Here is a 12628-nt window from a genome sequence, read left to right on the forward strand (position 1 = left end):
GACTATTTCCCTCAGTATAAACATCATGTAGCGTCAATAAAGAGTTGGAACAAGCTAAAACTGAATATATATGATACTGTCACACAGATGGAATACAATCATATTTTTTTTACAATACTATATTAAGAAATAGTTTGACATTTGGGAGAGATTGATACCACTCTCATGAATATAACGCTACAGCAGGAAGACAGTTAGGTTAGCTTAGCTTAGCTTAGCTTAGCGTGGTGCAGCTAGCAGTGAATCTGTGGAATAGATTGCCAGGAAATCTCAAAAATCATAAGCAGCTTCCGAGGTTTCAAGCTGGCGCTTAAGAATTGGCTCAGAGGATATTCACAGTAGGATACGTCTGATGATAAGGTGTGTTTTCTTTATTTGATTTTTCTGGTTCTGTATCGATGTACAGTGAATACAGTGAATGACTTGCTGAATGACAGTGTAGGCACCGGTGATGATTGTATTGCATTGTATGCAATGTTGTTGTTGTTTTTGTGTCATTCTTGCCATGTCAGACCTGCCGTCTTGACCCCTCACTCTAAGGGGGCCATGATGGAAATAAGCCTGAGGGTTTCATTGTGTTATCCTGACTTTCCTTTTATGTAAGCACTCACTGCCCTTGCTGAGCTGGTGTTTTTTGAAAAGGAATTGTCTAATAAAATCAATAAATGAATCAATCAGCCTGGCTCTGTCGAGCTCAATATGCCTACTAACAGCTCTAAAGATCTCTACTTAACATATTGTATCTTGTGCTGGACCAGCTGTTTCCCTGCTCCCAGTCTTCACGCTAGGCTAAGCTACTCAGATGCTGAGTAGTAGCTTTAATCTGTACTGAAAAATATGACAGATATGACAGTCAAGAACTACTTTATACATCAGTCTATCGTGATGTTGCTAAATCACATTCAGTGTGCTGCCCATTAAGATCTGGATCCGAGGATATCATGAAACATGTTTCTTTGTCATGGCTGTTGATGTGTTTTCATCTTTTGTACTATATGTGTGATTGTTGCTAACTGTGTGTGTTCTTTTCTTTTTGTATTGTATCGATCTTCCCATCTAACTTTAACCCTTGTGTTGTCTTCCATTCGATCATGCACTGTTTTTGGCGCTTTTTTTGACGTTTGACCACAAACACCAATTTATTACCAGTAGTTTTACACTTATTCTTGAAATTCATCGTCAATAAACTTAATTTATAGGAAATTCTACCTAATCTTTAAGTTAATAAAAAAGCAGAAATTGTGAATTATTCAGACTAATATTAAAGGAGAGGTTAAGTGTCAACGTTGAGTGAGGATACTGTGTCCAAACATTTCAATGTATTTTTCAAATGCTAAAAAATTGAATAAAACACCAAAAATTCAATGAAAATAGAGATCCGATCCGTTGTTGTACTTGCGAAGCGCATTGTATGGAATCATCCATGTTATTTTGGGGTAATTAAAATGAGTTGAGAAAGGGTTGAGAAACAACAGGACTTAGCATAGGCTACTTTTTTAAATGTCAAGCTATTACTTTAAGGGATAATAAAAGAGGGAAACTGTATTTTAAGGAGTGGGTAAGTAGACACAGTCCAAGCCAACATGGCTGAGGTAAATACAGCAGCCTTGGTTCACCTGTCCCAGCCAGCTCAGACTTAACCACAGATTGGAGATTTAAGGTTCAGGTAAAGGCACTCTTATGGCGCTTACCCACTGCCAGTACCAGCTCTACTCGGCTCGACTCGGCCGCGGTGCCCCGTCCTCCATTTTCCATTGCAGATTTAGTACCGCCTCATGCCTGAGGCGAGCGTGGTTGGTCGTCATAGCGACGCCGCAGGAAACTGCCGTGACCTAACGCGACACACACAGAACGTCAAAGGTGTGTTGTTTTTGACTCTCGCCATGTGGCTTTTGCCCCAGCCAGAAGAAAAAATTATTTTCAAAAGAAGCTGGAGGCAGCAAAAACAAACACCACTGGCTAAACTATTTAAAAATGGCAGGTTTTTTCAGGACACCCCCGTCTGTCGCTACAATGATGACGCCATGATCTCCGACCAATCAGTAGTCTGCAGGTTTTCACGTCACCTTTTGGTATCACCTTAGCTCGCTTGGAACCTGGACGGAGTTGATACTAAAAAAAAAAAAAGTACCTGTTGGCAGGTACCAGGGGCTTTTTTTCGTAATGGAAAACCAAAAAAGGCGAGTAGAGTCGAGGCGAGTCGAGCAGGTATGTAATGGAAAAACACCATTACTCTTTTAATAGCAGGGCATTAGGCCACTGGGTTACACTGTGTTTGTGTGTAGATGTTGGCCTACAGGGGTTAAACAGACGCCATTTTGGATGACATGCCCTATGGCTTCCATATTGCATAATTATGAACCTTATGGACCTGAACCATGCCATGCACACAACTTACAATCTTTAGACTAGAACTACTGTACATTAGAATTTCTAACTTGGTAGCTCAAATGAATTATTTATAACTTTATTCTTATTTTCCGTTTTGTCTGGTCATACAGCTCTTCAGCTCTGTAGGCAGCATGGCTGACAACAGCAGATTGCAAGTCTAAATTTAGAGTTCAGCTGTCTCTGCGCTGTCTAGAAGACATTCATTTCTGGGAACTAATCCATATGACTATTTTGTCACTGATTGATTTTGTGTTTGTATGTATCTAGCTAACCAGCAGTCTAGTCAATATCTGCTTAGTTCCCTTTGAATCAACATCCAATCACACATTTGTTTAAAGCCTATACTGTAGCTTTTAATTAGTGTGTGGCTTTATACATTAGCTGGATTTGCTTCCTAGTATTTATATGCAAACTATGACCTAATAAAAAGTATTGCTGCTCGATATGAGGAAAATATGCGATATGCGATAATGTTGTTGAATATTGCAATAAAGATATTACTTGCGATACATAAATAGATATTGAAGATTATTTTTTGTGCATTTCCGCCTTCAATCACTGGGACAGCCCAGACACGAAAGGGGAGAGAGAGGGGGCAGACATGCAGGAAACCGCTGCAGGTCGGACCCGAACCCTGGGCCTCTGCGTCATATGGGCGGAGACACCCGGGCAGCCAAAAAATATATGTTAAGGTGAACTCAGTTCTGCTGCTTTCAGTATTTTGCTAAAAGACAACAAATTGCTTGTTGAATTTAAAACAAATGAAAGGAAATCGTTTCCAACATTCTTTTATTGAACAAATTGAATATAAAAGGCACCACTAAAAAAAAAAAAAAGAATGACAGTTTCCTACTGATATTTTCTTTGAACTAACATATAAAAATCGGTGTGTCTTTCGTGAAATGTACATTGCATCAGTTGATATTGCAATGATGATAAAAAAACTAGAAATTGTGCAGCCCTAATAAAAAGTTCTAATGCTTGCTTGAAGCTGAAAAAGTTTTTGGTAATAAAGAAGTTATCCAATAACTATTATTCCCATAATAATAAATACATCTTTGTGGTGGCTGCTTAGATGTAGTTGGTACGTACAAATATTACAAAGTTCTCTTTTTGTCTCTGTACAGTGTGACATATGAATAATATCAGCTGACACTGAAGAACAAAAACTCATTTCCCCAATGCTAATCAATTCCATAATCAAATCTCTGTTGGGTCTGTTTATTTGTGACATCCAGGAAGCTTTTCTCAGTCTCTTCAATCCAGCTGATGGTAATACGCTTGATTGAACGTTGTGTATTGTTTGCAGCATTTCAAAAGTTTGCTTAAATTTAACTTGAAAGATGGATGAGAACACCACTGCCCACTCACTCAGCTTGGCTCAGCTCAGTTCAGTTGTGCTTTAATGGCACGACAAGAAACAAACCTGGGCTGCCAAGAACCATGGGATCAGCTGAGGTAAAACTGGAGACAGATGGCTGGGAGTAATTAAAGCAAAACCAATACCAGTTTTATCAGTGTAATGCCAGAAACACTCGGTAGCAAATGTTCCTGAGCACACATTTGTTCACTCACTTCCTTTCTGCTCACTCTCCTTCTCCCTCAGACATTTCGTTCCTTATTGTGTCATTCGTACTAATTTTCAGTTCTCATACCAGTCTTTCTCATATTGGCTCTCTGTCTTTTTTTTTTTTTTTTACTTTCTCTGATATCCTTTTGTCTTAAACTTAAAGGAATAGTTCGACATTCTGGCAAATACACTTTTGATTTTTTTACTCTAGATACGAAGATTGATGTCAATCTCATGTCTGTGGGTTAGGTACCAAGCTAAAATCAGGACGCTGCTAGCCTAGTTTAGCATTAAGACTCGAGGCAGGAGGAAACGGCTAACCTGGTTATGTCCAAAATCAGAAAAACACTCATCAAAACCTCTAAAGCTGACTTACATGTTTTTAGTTTATTTATCCAATATACAAACAAAAATGAAAAAAAAACATCAATTTGGTGTGGAGAAGTTAAATGCTGGAACTTTTTCTTTCTGTGTAAACACAGTATGAAGGTCTGATCACGCCAGACAGTGGCACAGTGAAATGAATCTGCATGTTTTCGCAAAAATGATTGCATATTTTTACTGTAAGCCCCGCTTTAAGGCAGCAACTGCTAATGGTCATACTACATTTAGTATATGATGGCGATAGGGAGGTCAGGGTGGTGGATGATAGAGCTGTAATCGGGCCTTAAAAGTAAGGCCCGACAAGCCCCGAGCCCGACAGAATTCGGTCCGACAAGTACATTTTGATTGACAGCTTTTTAAAAAGCCCGAACCCGTTTACAGCCCGACATTATTCAAATGTGCGCACGCACACAGCTCTTTTGCCTTTTGTCAAGAATGAGTCATTTATAAATTTTTTATCATCATTTATTCTTGACTAACGTAGGCTATAGGCCACTTGGAAGTTGGAACAAAGAAATAAAATAAGTCCTCCAGAGGCCAGCCTCCGTTTCACCTCCTCAGCATCCATTTTCGCGCTAACACATCACCTGACCGCTCATTTACCGCGCAACCCGGAGCACAAGCCCAGCCCGAGCCCTTGTGAAATGATAGAAATTAAGATGGAACCCGACGGAACTCGTGAATTGTGGACTTCAGGAAGTCTAAAGCTGGCACACACACCCCCATTCTCATCAACGGGACTGAGGTGGAGTGTGTCACCCTACTGAACGCTTGCACTGCATCCCCGGTAACAATTAACCTACTAAGCCCCCCCCCTGGACAATGTGCACTACCCTACCCCACCCATACTGTTCTATTTATTTATTTACAAATGTACGTACTGTAATTACACCTATACATAGCCATATTCTGTTGCTCTTTATACTATTCATCCTGCACATACGCTTATTCTTACTACTCTTATAATGTTACCACACTGCACATAGCTGTACATACTGTACATATCTGTCTATATGGTTTATCAGAATATCCATATTTATTCTGTTTTTCTTATTATATATTCTGCTAATACACTGCATATAACTATATTATTCTTACTACTAGTATAATGTCACTGCTACTACATTGCACATATCTGTACATGTTCATACACTGTTCATATTACATAGCCATATTTATTCTGCTCTTATAACACTGCAATATATTTCTTGTTCTGACTATGAACCACCTGTCTATACTTTGTATATCACATTGCACTTTTTTCACTTCTGGTTGGATGCAAACTGCATTTCGTTGTCTTTGTACTTGTACTCTGCACAATGACAATAAAGTTGAATCTAATCTAATCTCAAACATTCAGGACTGGCTAAATATGCGTCAGTCAAGACTACTATAATAAGGACATAATGTGACGTCTTGGATGCCACTGCGTCAAGGACTAAGGGCTGTAAAACTCGGTTAATTAAAAAAGTGACAGTTGACTTATAGTTTCACACATGCACGAACCCCGGTCTCCTCAGTGAAGTCCTGTGTTCAGGACTGAAATCCAAACACAGCACTTTCAAGTGAGGGAGCACAGTTCGTGTCCCAGAAGAGGTTAAGGGGACAACACAAGACTCCTGGAAGTACTACTTAGGGGACCAATGTTTTAACCCAAACCACAAAACTTTTTCTAGTCTTAACTAATCGTTTTGGTGCCTAAGGCCTCCTGCACACTGCCTGCATGGCGTGAGCATGGCGTTTCTGTTGCGTGTCAGTTGCGTGGCGTTTGCGTGGCGTTTTCAGGGTTTAGGGTTGTAAGGTTTGGTGCCATCATGCCTACAGAAACCAAAACCTCTACATCCTAAATGGCAACCCACACTATAACCAGAGACACTGCACAATATTAGTCTTCTGGGCAGATGGATAAACTATTGTTTGTCAAGAAATAGCTTTAACCCATAACTTCCCTTAAATCACAAATTGTCAGGATTTTTGTTGTTATTCTTTGTTCCTGTAAATCTACAGTATCTTTGTGTAATTAACACAAGAGCCAGACTAGCTGTTTCCCCCCTGCTAAGCTAGGCTAACCACATCCCGTAACCAGCTGTACTTAACAGTAATGCACAGATGTGAGATTGTTATCGTGTGTGTGTGTGTGTGTGTGTGTGTGTGTGTGTGTGTGTGTGTGTGTGTGTGTGTGTGTGTGTGTGTGTTGTGGTGTGTGTGCTTTCCTGTCAGCTTGTCTTGTTCAGCCTCTCCTGTTTTTATATCAGACCACAGTATATACAGTAGTGTTTATTTGATTGAGCTGCTGGCCTAGAAGGATCAACTTTTCCATGGTTACCAGCATAACTGACATGTGGCACAGATGGAAGTGTGTGTGTGTGTGTGTGTGTGTGTGTGTGTGTGTGTGTGTGTGTGTGTGTGTGTGTGTGTGTGTGTGTGTGTGTGTTATCCCAGTAGCTGACTTGTTTATGCTAGAAACGTTGGAACATTATAACCCCTGTGAGTCTGGAGACAGTAAGAGCACAGAGAGTAAGATGTGGAAGCTCGTGGTCAAACTAGTGGCAAGGAATATATCATGCACCTTGTGCACGCATACACACAGTCATTATAGACACACACACACAAGCTTGTAAGCCTGTTTGCACATCCTGTGACAGGTTTTCTCCATACCCAAGAGTTCCGATCTTCCTCTGTGTTTTCCTCACAGTAGCAGTGAGGAAAAGGAGAACGGAGGAAGGGAGGAAGAGAGAGAGAGAGAGAGAGAGAGAGAGAGTGAGAGAGAGAGAGTGTATGTATGTATGTGTGTGTGTGTGTGTGTGTGTGTGTGTGTGTGTGTGTGTGTGTGTGTGTGTGTGTGTGTGTGTGTGTGTGTGTGTGTGTGTGTGTGTGTGTGTGTACGTGCTTTTATTGAAAGTTGCATCAGAGCCCCTAGCCAGCTATGTGAATTTCAGCCCAATTAATCTGGAGCTTGTGAGCAGAGACTGCATAACAAGACTCGTCTGTCTGACCTCAGGCCAGCTCAGTGTGTGTGTGTGTGTGTGTGTGTGTGTGTGTGTGTGTGTGTGTGTGTGTGTGTGTGTGTGTGTGTGTGTGGGTGTGTGTGTGTGTGTGTGTGTGTGTGTGTGTGTGTGTGTGTGTGTGTGTGTGTGTGTGTCTGTGTGTGTGTAACAGGTAGTCAAAGTAAGGGGATGATATTGTGCAAGAGAGCTTGCCTGTTGTCACCTTGAGTGTGCATGCACTGTCGTTTGTATATGTGTGTGTGTGTGTGTGTGTATGTGTGTGTGCAGTATGTTCGTGTGCAAGACAGATTTGACTCCATGCTGTTGGTCAGTTGCGTGACAGCCTTTTCTGCTGGGCTCTCAAACACACCGCACCCCAACTGAGCTGAGCTCCAAAGAGACAGAACACGCTTACACATTCACACAAAGTTCTGCATGACCTTTAACATGGTGACAGCACATATCATCCATAATACCCTTCTCTGTCTCACATGTATAATTTTTTACACACACACACACACACATACACTGACAGCGTACACTTATTTTTTCTACACATCAGCTTTAACAACCATTTATTCATTCATAGAGTGTACGTGAAATGCCAGTTACATACTTCTCATTCCTTCCTCCTTCCTCAGCTTTTTATGCCACACACACACGTACAGTACATATACAGTATATACGTTCACACAGTAAAATCAGAGAGTGTTGAGATTGCATGCATACCCACCACTCTTCCTGGCAGAGCCCTGGGCATTAGTTGCCCAGCACGCCACTGCAAATGAAGACTTTGGAATAACGTGTTCTCTAAAGAAACCAATGTTTTTTTAATGTTTTGGGACACTTAGCACAAACTGTGTAAACTCATTAGTTACAACCATCTTTATATTATTTTAGGAGATTTCTCTGCCTTCCAGTATAGCTATTGAGTTACTGTAATTCATTTTAATATTTAACAAAAAACATTTTCAGTTTTGAAACTTGCTTGACATGGGTGATGAGCAGTGTTGGGCAGTACCACATTAATTCTCTCTAATTCTTTCAGTAATGAATGGTGTAATGGATTACGATTTGAAATTCAGTAATTACATTACATTTAGTATTGCCCATAACGCTCCTTGACTTCGACAATCAGGGCATCAGCTTGTTCACTATCTTGCCGGGAGTTTGATGAATGGTGGATATCAGTTTGGTCTTTCTGCGGTGGACAGACTGGTCCGGTACTTGTTAGCTTTGTGCAGTGACTGGAGTTGGGGGGGCGGGACAGTTAGCCTCTACTATTGAGGAGAAATGCAACTTGCGGTCACTCCAAAGTTGTCTTATTTACATGTTTGTGTGTTCTTAGCTGGCTTGCTGACGTAAGCCACTGGTACGCCTACGTTTAGGAATCGCTTGGTTTCGTTCACAGTTGGAGGTGTGAACCTTACGTGTTCATTTTGAGGATGGGGCTTCTGGAGAGCTGTGTGCAGTCACTGTGGCTAATGTTACGCCCACTGCTGATGGTCAGGAAATGTAGCTGGCTGCTTACACCACAGTGTCATTTTCTATTGTTTACACCTGTTAAATGAGAATATGTGTGAGTGAGTGTGGAGGCCTTTGTGTTGTAGGACGGCACCTTTGATGGTGCTAGGCTGAGTGATGTAATGTAGCTAATTACTTTTGACGTTCTCAATGACTAATAGCTGATCCAACACTTTCCTTTACCGAATTGAATGTAGAACTGTGTTTTATTGTCCCTTGGGTTTTATTTTTGTAGTTTGGGGTCTATCGGTTATGATAACATTGTACTCACCATTTTCATTCCTGAGATCTGGGAATGCGCCAACATTGCTAAAGATAGGTCCAGCTGGGCAACAAGCCTGGCGAGCAGTGAGATGATCATACAGATTGAAAACAAGCTTTCGGGTTAGCACAATTTATTTAGAAGAGAAAAAGAGGGCTAACAGTAAAATTACAACCCAAACTGCAGGAAGGTGAATGTCTGTTTCAGGACATCGTTTGCTTTTTTGTCTTCTGATTTTCTGCTACTGTTGCTTGTAAATGCATTGCTTGCAGCTGGTTTTTGAATCTCTTTTGCCAGCAAGATTAGTGCAACAATAACAGAACTTTGACATAAAAAAGAGAGTGCAGTGTAATATTATTAGCAATAACCTAACAGGATTTAAGTCGCTGAAAGTTGACTTTTATTCTCTTTTTAATTTACATCAACTGAGACCCCTAAAACCAGAAACCTTTCCCTTTGTCTGAAGGTAGGAAAAAAAACATGATTACACTTAAATGGTCCCTTTAGCAGTCCTTCCTCTGACCCGAGCAGGTTAAACACAGCATCAACTTGTCTTACTGTGTGTATCTGTGCGAAACGTACTGCATCATTTTACAGCAGAGAACTGCTCCTAATCTCACGATTTGTGGATTTTCTCCCTTCAATTGAACAATCCCTGTTGAATATGACTCTATTAAAGTGTAGTACAGTTGGTTGTTGTTGCTGTTTTTTTGTTGTACTAAACTAGTCCACAGGACAGCAGGCATTATAATCCAAGATTTGGATTTTTTTTTGTAAAAAGCCACCATCTGCTTACTTGATGTTACCATGCCATATATAGTAGATATTTAGGATAAAAAACATATTAGGGACAAGTTACTGAAGTTAAATGTAATATCCCCATTCTGTGTAGTGAAAATGAGAGCATGCAATAGTAGGTCAACCTTTAGTCTGTAATTTAGCTCAGAAGTTGGGTTAATTCAGCAAGTACATTTTTCTAAAAACAAATTATTAATATGACACTTTGTTCCATTTAAACCCAGTCTGTGTTATTACTTTTCAAGAACTACATGAATAATCCTTTTCTATAAATACTTTACATGACCTAATGAGCAAAGGCCAAGGTTTAAGACTCACAGTTTGTCACTGAATAAGCCTAACTATACAATAAATTAATGCAGACCTGAATTTTTTTTTTTATTTCTCTTTTCTTTTATCCATCTGTCCATCCAGGGCTGTCTGCTGGTGAAAACCGGGCGTGTTCACCTCGGGGAAAAGGTCCTGCGTGATGCGGTTCAGGTCCACAGCACCTCCCACAAGGCGTGGAGCGGCCTGGGCGAGGCCCTGCAGTTGCGGGGCTCCAGCCAGGCTCCCGACTGCTTCTTGACAGCCCTGGAGCTGGAGGCTTCCTGCCCCATCCGGCCCTTCACCATTATCCCCAGGGAGCTTTGAGGGGCCTGGGCTGGGGTGGAGGTTATGATTAGGGTTAGGGTTAAGGAAGTGGCACGTTGCTGAATTATACACTGATACAGATACACTAAAAAAAAAAACACTGCTCGGTTGAAAATCTACCTTAAATGAAAAGTTTGACATTTTGGGAGATAGGCCTGTTCACTTTCTTTCCAAGTGTGTGATGGGAAGATTGATACCACTCATCTGTCGATTAAATATGAAGCTTCAGCCAGGAGATGGTTAGCTTAGCTTAAGAAAACGTCTAGCTCATAACCCCCTGTAAAACTACAATTGTTTTTTTTTATACACTGGACGAATTAAACAAAGTAGAATGTAATAAGTGGACTAAAGAGTTTATGGTAGGCAGATATTTTTGTAATCTTTAGACAGAGGGAGGCTAGCTTTTTCCCCTTGTTTCCTGTCGTTATGCTAAGATAAGATTACCTAAGCTAATATGAATGTGGTATCAATCTTCTCATCTAACTTCTAGCAAGAAAGTGATTCAAGTGTATGTCCTAAAATCCAAAGTATTCCTTTAACATGTATTTCTTTAACTATTGTTCTCAATCTCAGTGACCTTCATTGTCACCCTCTTAATTATCCAATTGTCCAAATATTATATATGAGCATTCCTAGCATCCATTGTTGATAAGTTATCAGAATGCAGAAAAAAGGTTTTTTTCTCAATGTTGCATATTTACGTGAAAACAGTGGCGTTGATATTGGATATCAATGCTGTTTGTGCAAAAAAAGCAACAGAGGCATTCAGATTATTGCAGATAACAGAGCAGTGTATAGAGAGAATAATGTTATAATACTGTACTGTAACAATGTGCATATCCTATGGAGTTATAAGTACAGAAGTAATAGCTCTTTTGCAATTAGTGACAAATTAGTTATATTTAAAAACAAATCTGAATCATTGGCTATCACTTTAATGGTTCATAAATCACAAAGATGTGCTGGTTACATCTTGAGATAGAATGTATGTTGGTGTGTTATATGTGGAAATGCAGATACATAGATTATGTATAGGCTGTCAGTAACACCAGCAGCTCCACTTTATCTTTACTTTAGCCTTTGATGTATTTTTGATGATCATGTTGATTGACGCAGCTTTCATGTATACACACACACACACACACACACACACACACACACACACACACACACACACGCACGCACGCACAAACACCCCCACCATCTCATCTTCAAAGCGCATATATTTTCTATAAGGGGCACTTACATATCATTCCATATATCATTACTATGTATTTGTGTAACAGTATATGTGCATGCATATGTGTCTTCATACAGAATGTCTTTGTATTATGTATCTTCATGCATGTGTGTTTGTTTTAAACCATCCTTCTGTCCCTGTTCTGTTTGTACGGTACAGTACGCGACTCATCCGCTCATAATGTGTGTGTTGTTTTGGTTTTTTTGACTCATCTGTCCGTAATGCTCTCCATTATAAACAACAATGGCTTTAAAAAAAAAAAATCACAGCTGGATCCCGCGTCTTCACCTGCCTTGTCACTTGTGACTAATGGACATCACTTCCGAGTGCCTAACCACATTAATGTGAGCAGTGGGACTGGGCTGCCAGCTTATGTAATACTGCCAGCACAGTTTTCTGCCTCCAAACTCCCATCTCCTCCTCCTCCTCCTCCTGTCTCTCTCTCTCCTTCTCTCGCTCTATGTCTCTCGCTCTCTCCCAGCTTGGCTGATGTGATGTGATGTGGCTTGGTTGCCTAGCAGCCATCCCCTTGTTTGAGTAACTGGGGAAGCGGAGAGATATCTGCTGAACAACACGCACACACACACACACACACACACACACACAGCGAGAGGCAGATAATGCCCCCGTTGTGTGGTGTTACAGGCTTGACAGTGTCTGTTTGATGTCTGCTGTTACCATGTGAGGTATGAGCCAGCTATAATCAATGTCTCAGGATGGTGTAAATTGATTTGTGTTATGGGAAGAGTCACTGCCTTTGCTCTCAGCAAAAACCCCCCGTTTCTTAACCCTTTCCCTCCCTGCAGAGCTACAAGCTACTAATCCCGGCCTTCTCTGTC

The 12628-nt window shown here is 40.7% G+C and overlaps 1 protein-coding gene across 1 annotated transcript in view; it reads left to right on the forward strand.

Moving 5' to 3' along the window:
* Positions 1 to 11718, forward strand: part of ttc7a (tetratricopeptide repeat domain 7A) — a 58991-nt gene extending 47273 nt beyond the window's left edge. The window contains exon 21 of the mRNA XM_031284106.2: positions 10331 to 11718. Coding sequence (XP_031139966.1) covers positions 10331 to 10549 — 219 coding nt within the window. The 3' untranslated portion in view covers positions 10550 to 11718. The remainder of the gene's footprint in view (positions 1 to 10330) is intronic.
* The last annotated feature ends 910 nt before the right edge of the window (positions 11719 to 12628 follow it).

Source organism: Sander lucioperca, chromosome 15 (genome assembly GCF_008315115.2).
Source record: "Sander lucioperca isolate FBNREF2018 chromosome 15, SLUC_FBN_1.2, whole genome shotgun sequence".
NCBI lineage: Eukaryota > Metazoa > Chordata > Actinopteri > Perciformes > Percidae > Sander > Sander lucioperca.